Source organism: Mesocricetus auratus, unplaced genomic scaffold, assembly GCF_017639785.1.
Source record: "Mesocricetus auratus isolate SY011 unplaced genomic scaffold, BCM_Maur_2.0 Super-Scaffold_100054, whole genome shotgun sequence".
NCBI classification, from domain to species: Eukaryota; Metazoa; Chordata; class Mammalia; order Rodentia; family Cricetidae; genus Mesocricetus; species Mesocricetus auratus.
The window spans coordinates 3,430,025-3,446,183 of record NW_024429231.1 but is presented as its reverse complement, the minus strand read 5'-3'; the positions used below and the strand labels follow the sequence as shown (position 1 = coordinate 3,446,183).

The window sequence follows — 16,159 nt, the reverse complement described above, 5'->3', positions numbered from 1 at the left end:
CTTACTCTTTCACATTTTAATCCTTCATCCCCAGTATGAGTGGTCCCAGCATGAGCCTGACTGTGTGTCCCCTGCAGACTTTAAGGGCCCAGAGGCTTTAGTTTGGGGAGACCTGCTATGCAGTGGTGATTGACGTCTCAGTCTTATTTAACCCCTGAATAGTCTGGCGACTTAAAGTGTCTTCTACCCAGGGGTCCAGGAAGACTTTATGAAGTTAGAGTCCACTGAGTGGGAAGGGTGACAGTTTTTCCCCAGAAGGGGCTGAGGTGGGAGGGGCATAGGAAGGGTGAGGCTAGCAGAGACTCTTGGTGTCACCAGGGATCATCAGTGTACTAGCCACTTGGATTGGATCACAGAGCTGGGGGAAGATGCAGTGAGAAATGAGGCTCCGAAGGTGAGCTGTGCCTGCACATTGATGGACGTAGAAGTGGAAAATGTCTGGCTAGAGGATTCGTGCAAGCACAGGGGAGCCTGAGCTTAGATTTGCAAAGGTTACCTTGGACCCCAGTGGATTGGAGAGAATAGGTAGCACGGAGAGGAAATGCTAAGAAGCTGTTGCAATCATCCAGGACACATGTTCTCAGGGCTGAACAGTCCAGTGGCAGGGAGGGGTGAGGCAGCAGGAGGGCAGGACTCAGTGACTGCCCTTGAGATGAGACAGCGGTGACTGCAAGGAAGAACAGAGGCGAGAGAACTGTCTCTGGAGGGTTTGGAGGGCAGCCGGATGTGGGACTGGGAAGGGGAGGTAGTAATTGCTGTCTGAGCATCGGAACTCAAGTACAGGTGAAATGCCTGTTTCTCGTGGTTCTACAATGTGGCTGCCACCAGTCACAGGCTCCTCTGGTGCTCCTCCTTATTTATACACGTGTGCCTACCTTTTACAGGGCAGCTGAGGGAAGCTACAGCGAACCTTGTTATCTCTGAATTTCAGATGGGCCCTCCATGCCCCTTTCCATACATGAGGATGTGTGCACATGCACATGGGAGGAGCACCTGGTGGTTATGGTCTGTGTAGCCTTGCAGTTCATGTTTGTATGTATTCATGAGAGGAAGCACACAGAGCGATGGGGAGTCTCCTAGGTGAGGTCCCTGAACCATTGACTCAGTAAGCTGAAAAGGTTATTAGGGAATAAAAGCAGATCTTAATAATAAATGCATTGGAAGCCATTAGGACGTAGCAAATAGGAAAGCCAGGGTGGCTGTCAGCTATCATAAGAAGTTGGAGGCTGGCGGATGGGATGATCAAATTTAAAAGTATACTCAGCTGTCAGAGCTGAGATTGATGTCTTATGGCTGTGAGAACAGCTGCCATGCAACTGGGTGCTTTCTTTGTGAACAAATTGCTGTAAGCATTTTACATGTAGTAATAAACTCAAGTCTTGTAAAAAAAAAAAACCTAGCACAATGGCAACTATCGTTATTTCTGTGTTTGGAGTGAAGACACAGAGGAGGCTTGTCCAAGGTCATATAGCTGGTACATGGTGGAGTCGGCATTCAAACTTGGACTTTAAGTATCAAGACCTACACGGTCACCCATGTTACGCCCTACCCCTTGGCCATCTTCAAGCCAACTTTGAACTACTAGTAAAGCAAACTGTAAGCCATTCTTAACTCCTAGGAGACAAGAACATTGCCGTCTTCTCTATATCCATTGTGCTTGTAATGGTACCTGGGCATGTAGTATGTGCTCACTAAATGTCAATGTCCTTCTAAGTCACTTTCATAATGTGAAGAGAAACAGGGTCTCCTGGGGCTTCGTACTTTCTGTGTGACCAAGAATAACTTCGAACTCCTGATCCTTCAGCCTCTATCTTTTGAGTGCTGGTATTCCAGACATATGCTGCCATTGCACCCAGTTTACATGGTACTTATGATCAAACCTAGGGCTTCATGCATACTAGGTGAGCATTATACCAACTGAGCTACATCCTCAGTCCAAGTTAAAAACATTTAAAATTCCATGTGTATGGGTGTCCTGCCTGCATGTGTGTTGGTGTACCGTGTACATGCTTGGTGCATGTGGAAGCTACAAGGGGGCATCTGATTCCTGGAGTGATAGATGGTTGTGAGCCATCATACAGGTGCTGGGAACTGAACCTGCGTTCTCTGGAAGAGCAGCCAGTGCTCTTAACCACTGAGCTATCTCTCCAGCTCCATCTTTCCCTTCTTGATGAGTAATATTCCATTATTACTAAACTGCACAATTTATCAATTTGCCTATTGTATTGGTATTCTCAAAACATGTAACAGGTTACCACTTACAGGAGTATGCGTTTATCAGTTAATAGTTGTGGAAGTCAGGAGTCTGGGTGGAACCAGCTGTGTTTTCGGATTACGATTTCACAAAACCTAAATCGAGGTGTCAGGTGGGCCAGAAGTTATGTAGAGGCTCTGGGAAGGATGTGTTCCTGTGTTCTGTCAGCTCAGCAGCCAGCTTGAGTTCCATGAGACCACAGGGGTGAGATCACTCTCCCCACTGTCAGCCTGTGGTTATTCACAGCCCCTACCAGGCATGCCTGTGCTTTCAACATGGCACATGATGCTGTCTACAGAATTCACATTCAAGAACTGTGCAGAGGAGTTATCACAAAGACGTAAGGTTAAGTAAGTTTATGATTTTGTGTTAGTCCAGACTCAGAAAAACAAGTATCACATGTTTTCTGTCAGATTCAGAATCTAGATTTAAAAAGAAAGTCATGAGAGTAGAAGGGTTATTTTGGTATAGGAAGGGGTCAGGGGGACCAGCTGGAGGCAGGGAGAGGAGATAAGAGGGTAAGTACATTTATGTACATGTGTGAAAGGGTCAATGTTTTGTGCAATTAATGTGCACTAATTTAAATTACAAAATACTAGCTCATGGTAATTTTAGTTTGCTCTTGATCTTGTGACTGGAGGTTAAGGGCAGTCACATTGAGGGAGAAGTGAGCCCCACCCTAAGGGAAGAGGTAAGGCCACACTGGAAGAACCTGTAGAATGAGAGCTGTTTGTACAGACATCATGAAAATGCAATCTGCTGCTTACGTTATTCAAGAACCTTGGCAACGGCACTGGTTGAGTAGCATTCGGATCAAAATGTGTCAGCAGCAAGGAAGGAGTTATTTTGATGTCATGGGGTGTGGGGCCAAGCATGGAACCCAACAGTCTACAACTTTGTTTTGAACTAGGAAGTTGCAAAGCCACCTCAGTAGACCAAAAAGATGCCTGTAAGGATCACTAGGCCAGTAGCTGCCTTGTAGGCAGTGGGCCTCCCTCAGGGTGCCCCTGGGGACAAGACAGCAGCACACTTGTCTGTGGAATTGCAGGTTGTTCCTGAACTGAACTCAGTCAGGCTGGGTCACTTCACGTTTAATTTCAGCAAGAATGTAACTTAGGAGCTGGTCTCAGTGATTCTGTTTTATTCTGATTTAAAAAGCCAAAGTGCTGGCTGGAGATACAGCATAGGTGGTCTAGAACTTGCCTAACATACAGGAAACTCTGGGCTCTATACCTGGCACTACATGAACCAGGCCTGATGGAAGATGCCCAGGACTCTGAAGGTAGGGGTGGGAGGATCAGAAGTTCAAGGTCATGAAGTTATCCTTGGTGACATAGTAAGTTTGAAGGTAGTTGGAGATGCAGAAGACCATATTTGGGAGGGGCTAATGTAAAGTTCCCTCACCATGAGGGACCCAAGGGCGTCACAGACCCTCTTGGTCAAGGCCACATTCAGGTGCCCTGTGCCTTGGCTGGCAATGACCAAACTGAGCTCTGCTGAGCAGCTGCAGCAGAAGCAAAGACTCTCGAGCCTTGTGCACGAATGGTTCATCTCTGCAGCGGTTGTCTTTCTTGTGGAGAGAATTGAGACAAGAAGGCCATGCACTGCCGCCTCCTGTTCGCTACAGAACCACTTTCTAAGTGACTCTATCCTGTGAGGTCATCCAGGGGGCTGTCCCCCAGCTCTTGTGAGATCGTCCTACCATTCTGTTAGCCCCTGACTTAGATTCTGAACATATGAAGGGTCATCTGAATTCACCCATTATTTGCAGAGCTCTAAGCCTTTGCCAGAAACCATAAGGAGTTGGCAAGCATAGAGATACACTCAGTGCACTCTGCTAGCATATGTGGTGGGAGGCACACAGATGATGGACTTCTACTCAGCAGACATCTGAATCGGACCTACTGTGTGCCAGGCACCGTGCAAAGCTCTGAAGCTAGAGATGATGAGGCCAGTTATTATCTGTGTGAAATGGGACAGACATGTGAGACCACTTAGTGCCAAGTGGAGTAGTGCTGTCTGGATGGCAAGGTCCAAAGGATGGCAGCTGCTTCTGAGGCGACTTGGCCACTTATTAGCTCTGTGCTCTTAGTCAAAGTGTTAGCCCTACTTCTCAATTATTCTATAAAGCAAAGCTATGACAAGTTAATCTACACAAGTACCTAGAACAGGGTTTAGTTAACTAAAGCCGGCAGCCACTTACCTTGCATGCTCCCTCTCTCCCCTACCCAGAACTGCAGTGAGCGGGGGATGCAGCCCGAGTTGGTGTGCTGGGGTAGACTGCTGTACATGGTGGGGTGTGTCTCATGAGAGCAGTGGGCAAGTGTTTGTGGGTAATTCCACTGAGCAAAGAGTCTGGAGAGCTGTGCTCAATGCTCAGGGTCCTAAGTACTGGAAAAAGGAGTTTGGGCTCAAGCAGTGGGAAGCAGAGTAACCCATATGCACTTTCAAAAGAGCATTTTTGGCAGAGGAGGCAGAGATTGGGTGCAACAGAGAACCCAGAAAGCTGTGGCAGAGTTCTGGTGTGTGGCAAGGCCAGAACCACACTCAGCGCCTCTCTCAGAATGCAGAGGCTGAGGGGGAGATTCAGTTCTGGGCCTCGCTGCCTGCCTGTAGGTTTTTATTGGTAGAATGTTGTTTGGAGCCCTAACTTGTCCCATGTAGTCATAAATCTTAATATTCTGACATGATGGTCAGCCTTCTGTCCTCAAAACTGATCCAGATAGGCAGCTGCACACATGGCATTGGATGGGGTTGAGTGGATGCTTCTGCCTTCCTGCACATGGGCACCAGTGGGCATCTGTGGAGCCTGTTGAATAGGAAATTGCCTCATGGAGTGGGGAGGCTGCTGAAGAGGGGCCCAATATTTAAAATCAAAACAGTGGAAATTGTCTTGATATTGACTGAATGTAACAAAAGATAAGCTGGCTGCCAAGGGAGCTGAAATGGAGTCTATTAAAGCCCTTCTGCTGGGTGGGATTCCTTGGCAACAGTGATCTCATTTAACCTTTGTAGTCTTGTCAAGAAAATATCACTATGCCCATTTTACAGCAAAGAAGTCTCAAAAATTGCAGGTCCCATAGCATGGTCAGATGGCTTACAGATGTCAGACCATCAACCACACTTAGTGTTCATGAGCCTCAACTTATAAAACAAATATCATAATAAAACAACCCCTAAGTGATGATTTATACATCAAAGGAGACGCTATATGGATGAAAAAGAGAAGATGCGGTGTCATGGAGTACAGATGTGTAGGTTTTGTCATACTGTGGCACTGCAGTCGTGGTTTGCCACATACCTCTGTGTTTGCTTCTTTGAAATTTTGTTTGTTGTGTGTGGATGTGTATGTACGGAGAGCTTTCTCAAGCTTGTGTATGTGAGGACAGCTGTCCGTAGTGCCTGTCTTCCTCTGTACCACCTTATTTTTAAGACAGGGTGACCCTGGAGCTTCCTCTGAACAGACTGATGGCCAGTAACCCCCCCAGAACATACCCCCCCCAGTGATGGGTTACAGGTGTCTGCCAGCCCGCCTGGCCTTAACATGTGTGTTGGGGACCCAAACTCAGGCTCTTAGGCTTGTAGCAGATATTTTACCCACTGAGCCATCTACTTGGCCACATTTGTGTCTCTTCCAGCCAGTGTCCCTTTGCCTCTCCCTGTATGGGCAGTCTTCATAGTTCCTCAGTTGTCTCAATGATGTCTTCCCTAACTGCTTTTCTCTGTGTCCTGGATCGTGTCTTATATTTAGTCCCTCTGGCTCTGTTAATCCAGGTAGCTTCACTTTGTCTTTCATAACACTTGGGTTTTTAAGTGTACAGGGCAGTTCTGTAGCCTCATATTATGTCCCTCAATTGGTTTTACCTGATTTTTCCTCGTGATTAGATTTCACCTGTGCCCTTTTGGCAGTAATACTAAGTAACTGATTGCGTGCCTGCCTTTAATACATCCTCAGAGGAGAAATATGATTTGAGCTTATCCCATCATTAGTGATGCTCACTCAGGTCTTCGGGTGAGGCGGAGTCTGCCCCTTTCTTTTCTGTTAAGCTGTAGCCTTCCCTTTGTAACTGAGCAGGGGTTGTAAGGAGATGACTGAGACTGTGAATGTGCCACTCCTCTTGGACTTTTGCTCAGCAGTTTTGAGGTGAATTAATGATTCATCCCCGCATTAACTGTTATTATAATGGTGGTAAAATTTTTCTAAATCAATTATTCCTTTTATGTTTATTATTTATGACATTCCAGTGTAAGGAAGAGCTTTCCCTACTTCCCTATTTATTACTCAGTATATATTCATGGATTTTTATTTTATTCAGTGTATTGTAATCAGGTTTTATCATTATTCATTTTAGCACTCAAATTGTCCCTGAAGCCAGCTGGTGGTTCCTCTGTCCCCATCACTCTGACTTTTTAGGACCCCTATGTCATTTTACTTTTTGGCACAAATGGGTGCTCAGTTTCTAGTTCTTTTCTTGTCCTAACCCTGGAATTTGCCATTTATTTTTCAGGAAGTCTGATTTCTCTTAGTTAAGGAGTTAGGATCAGAGATCTGTACAGAAGGGAACTTACTGATGCTTGTGTAGGGGTGAGGCCACTGCTTCCAGGAAGTTTTGCACTGGCTTACACAGCCTGCAAGTATAGGTATGGAACTGTAATTTCCCATCATGCCTTGGCCTCTGGTCCGGCATTTGCAGGGTTGTTCTTTGCTTCCCCAGTTCCATGTTTGTGTTTCCTCCCCCAGTAGTGGGATTCTAGCTTCCAACAATGCTAATACATTTTTCCATCTGCACAGTCCAACAGAGTGTGCAAAATACCATCAAAACCTACACATACATTCTATGGAAGAAAAGGGCCTACTATGTAATTTAAGATGTTTTTGTAGTTCTTTTGTAGTTAGATTTTGGGTTTTCAAGAACAAAGACAATTACTATTATTTAGAATTACTTAGGATTCTAATCCAAGAAAACAGATTCACACAATCTTAAAAATCTATCCCTGCATTGTTTTTATCCAGAAGTTGCTGAACCAGAGTCCTTGGTCAAAGACCACTAGGACTAGCTCCTTCTTGCTCCTTTGAACAGTTATATTTGTGTTTGAAGTAAGTTTTGCCTATTTTATGTATATATTTTATATTTAGTTTATGTAAATAGAATCATACAAATTTATGGTTGCCTGTGTTTGGCTTCTCTCATTTAATATTATTCTTGAAGATCTGTTCATATTGTGGATATCAGTAATTTCTCCCTGCTGTAAAGTATACAAATGAGTTACTTTTCTGTTGCTATGGTAAAACTCCACAACCATGGAAAGAAGAAAGCGCTCATTTGTGCAAATAGTTCCAGAGGGACAGGAGTCAGTTACAGCAGAGAGACACAGCAGCAAGCAGCAGGCATGGCGTTGGGAACAAGAAGCTGAGGGCTTACATCTTGAACTGCAAGCATGAAACAGAGAGAGTGAAGTCTTTTAACTCCCAAAGCCCACCTCTAGAGACATAGTTCCTCCAACCAGGCCATACCTCTGAAACCTCCCAAACAGCACCATCAGTTGGGGGCTGAGTGTTCTGATGCCCAAGACTTATGGGGTGTCTCAGTCAAACATGATCTCCTTTCCTATGAGTTCTGGGTAATGAACCCAGGGCTTGGTGGGAACAAAGCGAGTGCCGTACCCCTGCATTGCATGCCTAACCACTATAAAGTATTTTGCACGGACTACATTTCTTTCCTGTTATACTACTGCCAAATCTTTCTGTAAAAATGTTTACTTTGGTGTGGACCAGCCTACATCTTTTTGCTCTATCACAGAGCTATACTTTCATTCCTATAAGTACCAGACTATGAACACTCTACACATGCTTTTTGGTTAAGATAAGCAAGTGTCAGTTTGGACACTTGTGCTTCCTGGCATGTGTATATTAAGTGTGCATACATAGTTTCTCAGATCTAGAAGCTGAAATTTTCAGCTCCAGAAGCCAGGCAGTTTTCAAATCAGCTGTTGAATTTTAGCCCTGACAACAGTGTGAGACTTGAGCTCTCCTGACTCTTCACCAGCACTTGGTCTTGTTAGTCTTTTTATTTTAGTGTGTGTGGTGATTAGGACAAGAGTTAAACTTTTTTGAGAAGCATGCTCTACAGCAGTCCTCAACCTATGGATCATGACTTCTCTGGGGGTTGAAGGGTTCTTTCACAGGGGTCGCCTAAGACCATTGGAAGACACAGATGTTTACATTACAGTTCATAACCATAGCAAAATTACAGTTCTGAAGTAGCAATGGAAATAATGTTATGGTTGGGGTCACCACAACATGAGGAACTGTATTAAAGCATCATGGCATTGACAAGGTTGAGAACCACTGCTCTACAGAGTTTGCCTGTCCCAAAGCTATTAATTGCTGTGAGTTTAACCAAGCTGGCTGTCCTCTCTGCATGTGGTCCCATGCTGTTTCCCAGCGTGTGGTGGCACACCATTGCTGAGTCCAAATGTGCTCTTTCAATATGCAAGGATCAGAGATATTTCCTATCGTAAGGATTGTGGCAGACTTTGGTGCAGAAGGGAAAGCAGGTGAAGTACGTGTCTTGATGAAAGAGCAACAGGAAAGTCATTCAGGACAAAAGGCAGCTCAGAACCCAGGCACTGGGCCCCGCACAGGATCTGTTTGGTGTTTCTTCCTATAGACTTCTCACACTGCTCTTTTCTTGCATCTTCTGCCCATAGCCCTCATTATGTTAACCTTTCCTATAGGGGGCTCATCCCTAGAGCCTCTTGTGGGCAGACTGTTCACACTATGCTGCTTCCCAGGCTGCGGTCAGGTGCCATGTAACATGGGGAATCTTGCTGTTGTATCTGGGAATATCTTCAGAATGGAGTAGAGTGGAGTCCTCTTCTGTAGATGGCAAGGTGCCTGTGTGCGGTGCGCCAGACGGGTTAGGTAGGATGTGTGAGATGGGTCTGGAAGTTAGTATTCCATTTTCAGAGAGGCAAGGGGGGGGGTTGCCAGCCGTCACATGGCTAGGGAGCAGGAGTACCAGGTTTTCTAGTCCCTTCTTCAGAGCCCATTTTCTGCTCCCCCACACTAAGTGGTGAGAATATTGGAAATTCAAAGGAGATTGGTGAAATAAATAATAGCTAAGTTGAGAGGTGAAGGGAGCCGGGCCTCCCAGGAGTTGAGGCGGTCCAGGGGGCAGAGCATCTTAGGTGTGTCTCTTGGGTATGGGTCTGGATTGGAAACACAGACACAGAGAGGGGACTTGTCTTGCTGAACTAGAGGTCATAAGAAAGGAGAGATTGAGTGTGGGGACAAGACAGAAGTTTTAATGCCGCGACAGTGTAGAACTTAAGAGATCTGACCCAGGAGTGAGAAGAAACAAGGGAGTCATGTAGGAGCCTCTAAGAGAGCAGGGCTGGAGCGGAAGGCCAAGAGCAATACAGGCTGCTTTGAGACGCCCTGAGAAGCACAGCCCACAGGCTCTGAGTCTGAGTAGGTGCCAGGCAGGAAGGGGACTCAGAGGCAAGCCCCACTGCCTGAGGAAGGTGTCCCTAGACAGTCAGCTCTCACCTGCACGGCCCTGACTCTCCTGAGACCTCCTAGGTGCTGTCCTTTGGTGAGTCAGTCCCTCAAAAGTCAACGATGGATGGGCATACGTGCTGTAAGGACGGCCAGGTTAGGAGGAGAGGGCTTGCGGTGACGGAGCAGTGATGCCGCTCGCCACCCAGGACAGCTAATGCTTGGGGTAGAAAGGGAAACCCATTTTCCCAGAGCAGGTAACACGGGGAATCTTGCTGTGGGGACACTAATGTCCTGTACCTTGCTTGCCCTGTCAGCTATACCCTCTTAATTACTGACGTCCACGTGCCGAGGCAAAACTGGAGAATTCTGAACCCTAGTCCCTCTGCTGCAGAAGGCATGCCAGCCTTAAGACTGGAGACATTCTCTCAGTCCTGATGAATGTTCTGGGATGTCTCAGTGGGTCTAAGAGAAGTCTTCAAAGGAGGAATACACTGCTGCTCTCTTCACCCAGGTAAAGCATGAAGGAGGACTGAAACTGCTGAGCCAGCAGCTGGCCAGGGCTCGCAGCTAAAGGCAAATAAGCAAATCCACTTCCACTTTCCTGTGCTCTCATTTAACTGGTTCCTGCTGGGGTGGTGGGAGGTTCGATCCCAGGGCATTGAACTTTGAGAGGCAAATGCTTTACCTGTAAGCCATATCTCCAGCCCCTAGTTTACGTTTCTTTAGGATGTCACCTTGAAGACTGTGTCCATACTGCTTATGATTATTTTGTGCTGGCTTTACCCCTCTGCTCCCATTGCCTTTTTATGGTTCCTGGCTTTACGCCATGCACTTACTGTGGGCAGAGATGCTGGGCAGGTAGTCTGTTGATGACAGACGGACTGAGGTGAGTAACAGGCAGTGCCTGTGAATAGGAATCCATAGTGGGAGGGACCCTGACACAGAGAGCCCGGGGAGAGCAGCCAGCTGGGGTTGGGATTTGATGTTTGAGCATTCTCCAGGGCTTACTAAGTAGGCAGTGGGAGACAGGAAATCCCAGTCAAGGAAAGTAGAAAGCATACGAGCTTGGTGCAAATGGAAAAAGAGAATACATTATTTGAGAGTTCATGAGAAGTGAGTATGGACCAACTCACGCTGGCCTTGTAAGTTGTGCTTTGTAATTTAGACCTTGCCCTCCCAATAGAATGGCAGGGGGAGCAGGACGGTTTTTATTGGGGGTTTGGTTTGTGTATAAAAAAGGGGGGTATCTCTTCTGTCCTCCAGCACTTCCGTAATGCAGACACAACACACTGTCACCTTTTAATATCTGAGAACATTCAGCTCCCAGAGGTTCAAAATCTTGCCAAAGGTCTCAGGAGCCAGAAAGGTAGAGGGCCCAGAAGTGACTTGGCTTCCTGGCTTGAGGTCTTTTACCTGATCCATCACCATTGTTAATAGTCTCCCAGAAACTGCCTGCCACTGAGTGGTGGGTAGGCACTGGCAGGAGCAAAATGAAGCAAATGGCTATGTGTACGCTGTCACTGAAGGAGTGTGGTGCTGAGAGTCGTGACTTGTGGTGTTAAGAGTTCCACCTCTATGCAGAGAGGGAGAAGCCATGGGAAGCTCCATGCACACAGCTGGGCACTGGCCTGACAAAGTCCATCCATCACTGTCTCACTCATGAATACAGAGCAGCAACTGCGGGGTGGTACTAGCATTTATCTGTCAGTGGCTGGCTTCTGGAAGCTTGATCCCTGATGCTGGTCAACCTCAAGTCATGATCCCAGCTGGCCCTCAACCCACAGATCTAAGTCCTTTGTCCTCTTTGTGTGTTTTATGAACTGAAGTTTTTTTTTCTTTTAAAGGTAATATGAAGCAAAAGTAAAGGATGGTAACTTGTAGATCAGCCAAACCCAGATTCTACTCCTGTCGCTGCCTCCTTCGCTCACTAAGGAAGGCATTTGAATATGTATGAGCCTTGGGCTCCTCGCCTCTAAAATGAGCAAAGCCAAACATACCTGGAAAGATGTCTGTGATGATTAAAATGTGCCAATGTTTCAAAATGCCTTGGAGCACAGCCTGGTGCACACGAGTACTCAGGTTATGGCAGTTTTAATTATTGTTCTTATCAAGGTCACCACACCACTACTGCTGCTACCACAGTGAAAGAATGTTCTGGAAATAAAGACTAGTAGGAGCAAAATGCCTTCTAGTCCTATTGCTAGGTTGTAGTTGCCCTGTTGATTTACTCCTGTTACCTTTGGAGCCCCTCCCCACATTCTAAACACACAAGATTTTATAGTCAATTGCTTTTTTTCCTATGTGGAGGGAACTGCATCATAATTTTTAATAGATTCCTCCCATTATAAGAATACTGTGTAAGACTTAGAAAGCAAAAGAAAAACCATATTCCTACCCCCACCCCCAGACCAGAGACATTGTCAGTTTGATGTCTCTCCTCTCAGTCATTTTCATCCATGTTTTATTATACAGTGGATATTGTATTATGGATACAATTTTTGTGGAATTTTTTTCAGTTCACATGATATTTGGAATATTTTCTTAGTGTAAGCATCATTTTCCTAGGCTGCTTAATAGTCCATCAAATAGCTCTACCATAATTTACATAAATATTTGTTTCCTGATAGACATCTAAGTTTTTTCCTGTTCATCAGTCCAAGTTGCCCCCTGTAACAGACAGACTTGGGGAGCCAGCCTCAGTACAGCCAGGAAGATTAAGGTGACCTCTTACTGTGCCTGTAGTCTCCAGTGAGTCATCATGGGAGGTTCAAATCACCTCAAACTTGGACACAGTCTGGAGCCACTTCCCAGGGGGCTTCTCTCACACACCCTGTCAGGATGCATGCAGTGTGTGTGGTACCCTCCACCCTGTTGAATCTGAGACATGGGATCCCAGCTCTGTGCAGGCCAGACCGAGGAGCCCAGGCTGCTCTTCTTGCCCACAGCATTCAGAGCCTCGAGTCCTTCCCTGTGGTCAGAACTTCATGTCCACTAGGGCATCGGACAGGAACTTGTCAGAGTATGAGAGTCATGGTGGCTTGGGTATTTTTCAGGGTTTTAAAATTTAAAAGTACTTCGTGGAATCGGTGCTTTGCTTGTATGTTTGTGTGTGCCCTGTGCCCTTGGAAGCCAGGAAAGGGCATCAGATCCCTAGAACTGGAACCATGGACAGTTGTGAGCCATCATGTGGATGCTGGGAATTGAATTCAATTCCTCTGGACAAGTGGCCAGGGCCCTTAACTGCTGAGCCATTTCTCCAGCCTCTCTATCCTTTTTTCTAATTAACACATATTTGTCTGTTATATATATATTTGTCATGTACAACATGAAGTTTGAAGTAAGTATACAAGTCAAGCTGATTTATGTATTATCTCACATATAATTTTGTAGTGAGAAAGCTTAAATATACTCAGCACTTTTCTTTTTCATTCCCCCCTTTTCTGTGTGTGTGTGTGTGTGTGTGTGTGTGTTCATGTTTGCATAGATGTGGGTATGTGTGTGTGTACACGTGTGTGTACATGTGAAGCTCTGAGGCTGAGGTTAAGAATCATCTCTCATTGCTCCTCCACCTTATTCACTGAGGCAGGGTCTCGCAAACCAAATTAAAAGAAAATGTTTTGCAACCCAGCTTCTTGTAGGTATCTGTCTGTCTCCACCTTCTGAGATGGGACTTATAGGTGAGCTCCCACCCTACCCTGTGGGTTATGGGGATCTGGACTCCAGGACTTATGCTTGCACAGCAAAGGCTTTAACTTCTGCTTCTCTGCATTTTTCAAGAATGTAACATACTGTTGTTAATTACAGTCATTAGTAGGCTCTACTATGGATGAACCCAAAGAATACTCTTCTAAATGAATTAAGGCAGGTGCAGAAAGGCTAGATGATCTCACTCTTGTAGAATCATTCCTGTGGTCAGGAAAGTTCTCACATTTAGACTTGCCTTGGAACCCCGGACAAATCATCTCCATTCTGGTAATGTAGCCGACGTGCATGGCCCTTCCCGCAACAACATCGAGAGTACGTGCCCCTTCCTGGGGTTAAACTGAGCATTCTGATACAGCTCACACATGCTTCTCCAGAGTCTAGAACTCTTAATTAGCATCCTCGGAGTCCGTCACTTCTTTCTGACAGCAAGTACATAATGCAGAGACTGAAGGGATAGATGTATTTGCCAGTGGTTGGAAATACCGGATTCAGACCCTGAAGGACCAACTGTTTTCTCTCTCTGGGGCAGCCTTTCTTTTCTTTTCTTTTCTTTCTTTCTTTCTTTCTTTCTTTCTTTCTTTCTTTCTTTCTCTTTCTTTCATGCACTTGGTACTTTTATTCATTCTCTCATTTGTCAGATGTTAACTGAGCTCCAGGCTTTGTACATTTCACAAGTGCAATACAGAGGTGAGACACAGCTGTGTTCTCAGGGTGCATGTGTCTAGTGCAGAGACCAGAAGAAATACTAAAAGACAAGCTGCCTGCTGCAATGTGATGCCTGATAGATGGGCAGAATGACAGGAGTGCTTGAGTCAGCCTAAACGCTATAGCCAAGGAGTTTAGAAGGTGCTCCAAGGTAAAAAGTGAATAGAGCCTTTTGTGTAGGCGGTGGGGAGAGGCCGTTCTGGATGATTGAGCAAGCGTGTACTCAAGCACAAGGGAACACAGTGTGTTCAGAGGCCACAGGGAGTCTGGGCTGCAAGGGAGGGGACGGAGCAGAAGCATCTGCTTCCTCTGACATCTTGGCTCATTTTGTCACTAAATGACAGCGATGGTCTTTTTAGTTCAGTATTTAAAAACTGTTGTCTTTATTGCTGTCTTCCCAGTTTTTAAAGTAACGTGTGCATTTTGAAAAAGTGCTGGGTGTGGCAGCCCAGTCCTGTAATCTCAGCACTTGGGAGGTAGAAGCTGGAGTTTAGGCCAGCTTTAGCTACTTGAGACCCTGTCTGATTTTTCGTATGGGTGTGAGGGGTGCTAAAAAGATGGCTTGGTAATTAAGAACACTGACAGAGGACCCAGGTTCGATTCCTGGCACCCACATGGTAGCTCACAACTGTCTGGCGCCCATCCTAGGGGATCCACTGCCCCCTTCTGGCCTCTGCGGTCTCTGCAGTTACTGTACGCGTATGGTGCACAGCCATGCTTGCATACACATAAAGCAAAATGGAAACAATTAAAGGAGTAAAAGTAGTTAAAATTTTTAAGTAAAAAGGAAGAAAGTTTAGAAAGTAGAAAGAAAAAGTACTGGTAGTCTAACTGGCTAAAGACAACTTTAACATTTTGATGGGTTTCTAGTCAATGTTTTTCACACTGACTTTTTATATAGCTGTGAATATGTTATAATTATAATTTTAACCTTTGTATATGATGCTCTTTTCTACATTTTTCTAAGATTTACCAAAATGAATGTGCATGTCATTATAAGATAACTATGATCACAAAACATACCAGCTGAGATATCTATACATTTTTTTCTAATAGCATATATTTTCTTTACTTTTACAGATTTCTTGTGGATCAGAGCATAATTTGGCAGTAATTAGTAAGTAACTTTTACACTGACATCAGTTGATTGTGAAACTCATATTACAGAATTGGAGAAGACTCTTTGGGTAGCCAGGCTTAGTAGTGTACATCTGTAACCCCAGCATTCCAGAAGCCAAACACAAGTTCCAAGCCAGTGTGGAATATATAGTGAAACGATGTCCCGTCTGTCATTTATTAGAAACCTATTTTATGAACATTTGAGAGTATCTTGCCGGGCGGTGGTGGCGCACGCCTTTAATCCCAGCACTCGGGAGGCAGAGGCAGGCAGATCTCTGTGAGTTCGAGGCTAGGCTGGACTAACAGCCTCCAAAATAATACAGAGAAACCCTGTCTCATAAAACAAACAAACAAACAAAAAGACTATCTCATTGAGTATCTTTTGAAGGTGCTTAAATGGTTCCTGCCTCAGAAAATAACATTTAAAGATAACGAGACATAAGATGGAGGAATGCTTTGGACACTTCTGGATCCCTGGATAAACCCATTCTAGAAAATTCTTTCCTCTTGGTCTGGCCTTGCCTTTGGAAGCACAGGGCTTGGCTCACTGCCCTTGTTGCCTGGTATATAGCTGTTCCAGTCAGACACAAACCTGGCTCATTGAGACTTCCCTTTAGCTGGCTCTGGATAATGCAAGTTCAAGGTTTCCATGATTGCACCCAAGAGTAATTCATTCAGGAAAGCTGTCCCTTATGCCCCTGGTCCACTCAGGCTGAACTGCACTGTTTGGCAGCATGGGACTTCTTATGCTCTTGCTGCTCTTGACCTTTACCCCACATGATTCCAGGTGTACAAGCGTATAAACTGCATATGCAAATTAGAGAAATGCTGGCAATAGCTCATAAAGAATTTTATTTAAAAACAGTTCTTCG

At 45.3% G+C, this 16,159-nt stretch overlaps 1 protein-coding gene across 11 annotated transcripts in view; it reads left to right on the top strand.

Moving 5' to 3' along the window:
* Sergef (secretion regulating guanine nucleotide exchange factor) overlaps positions 1 to 16,159 on the top strand; it is a 185,422-nt gene that overhangs the window by 108,865 nt on the left and 60,398 nt on the right. For 6 of the 11 annotated variants that reach the window (XR_005873327.1, XR_005873324.1, XM_040736069.1 and 3 more), the window contains one exon: positions 15,249 to 15,285. The exons of 1 other annotated variant lie outside the window; for it this stretch is intronic. Coding sequence is in view for 4 of the 10 variants with exons in the window: in XM_040736069.1 (XP_040592003.1) it covers positions 15,249 to 15,285 (37 nt within the window). In the remaining 6 variants the exon portion in view is untranslated. Of the gene's footprint in view, positions 1 to 7,268; positions 7,353 to 10,072; positions 10,270 to 15,248; positions 15,292 to 16,159 lie in introns of those variants that run through there. 4 more of the 11 variants (XR_005873326.1, XR_005873323.1, XR_005873322.1 and 1 more) reach the window with 3 other exon arrangements.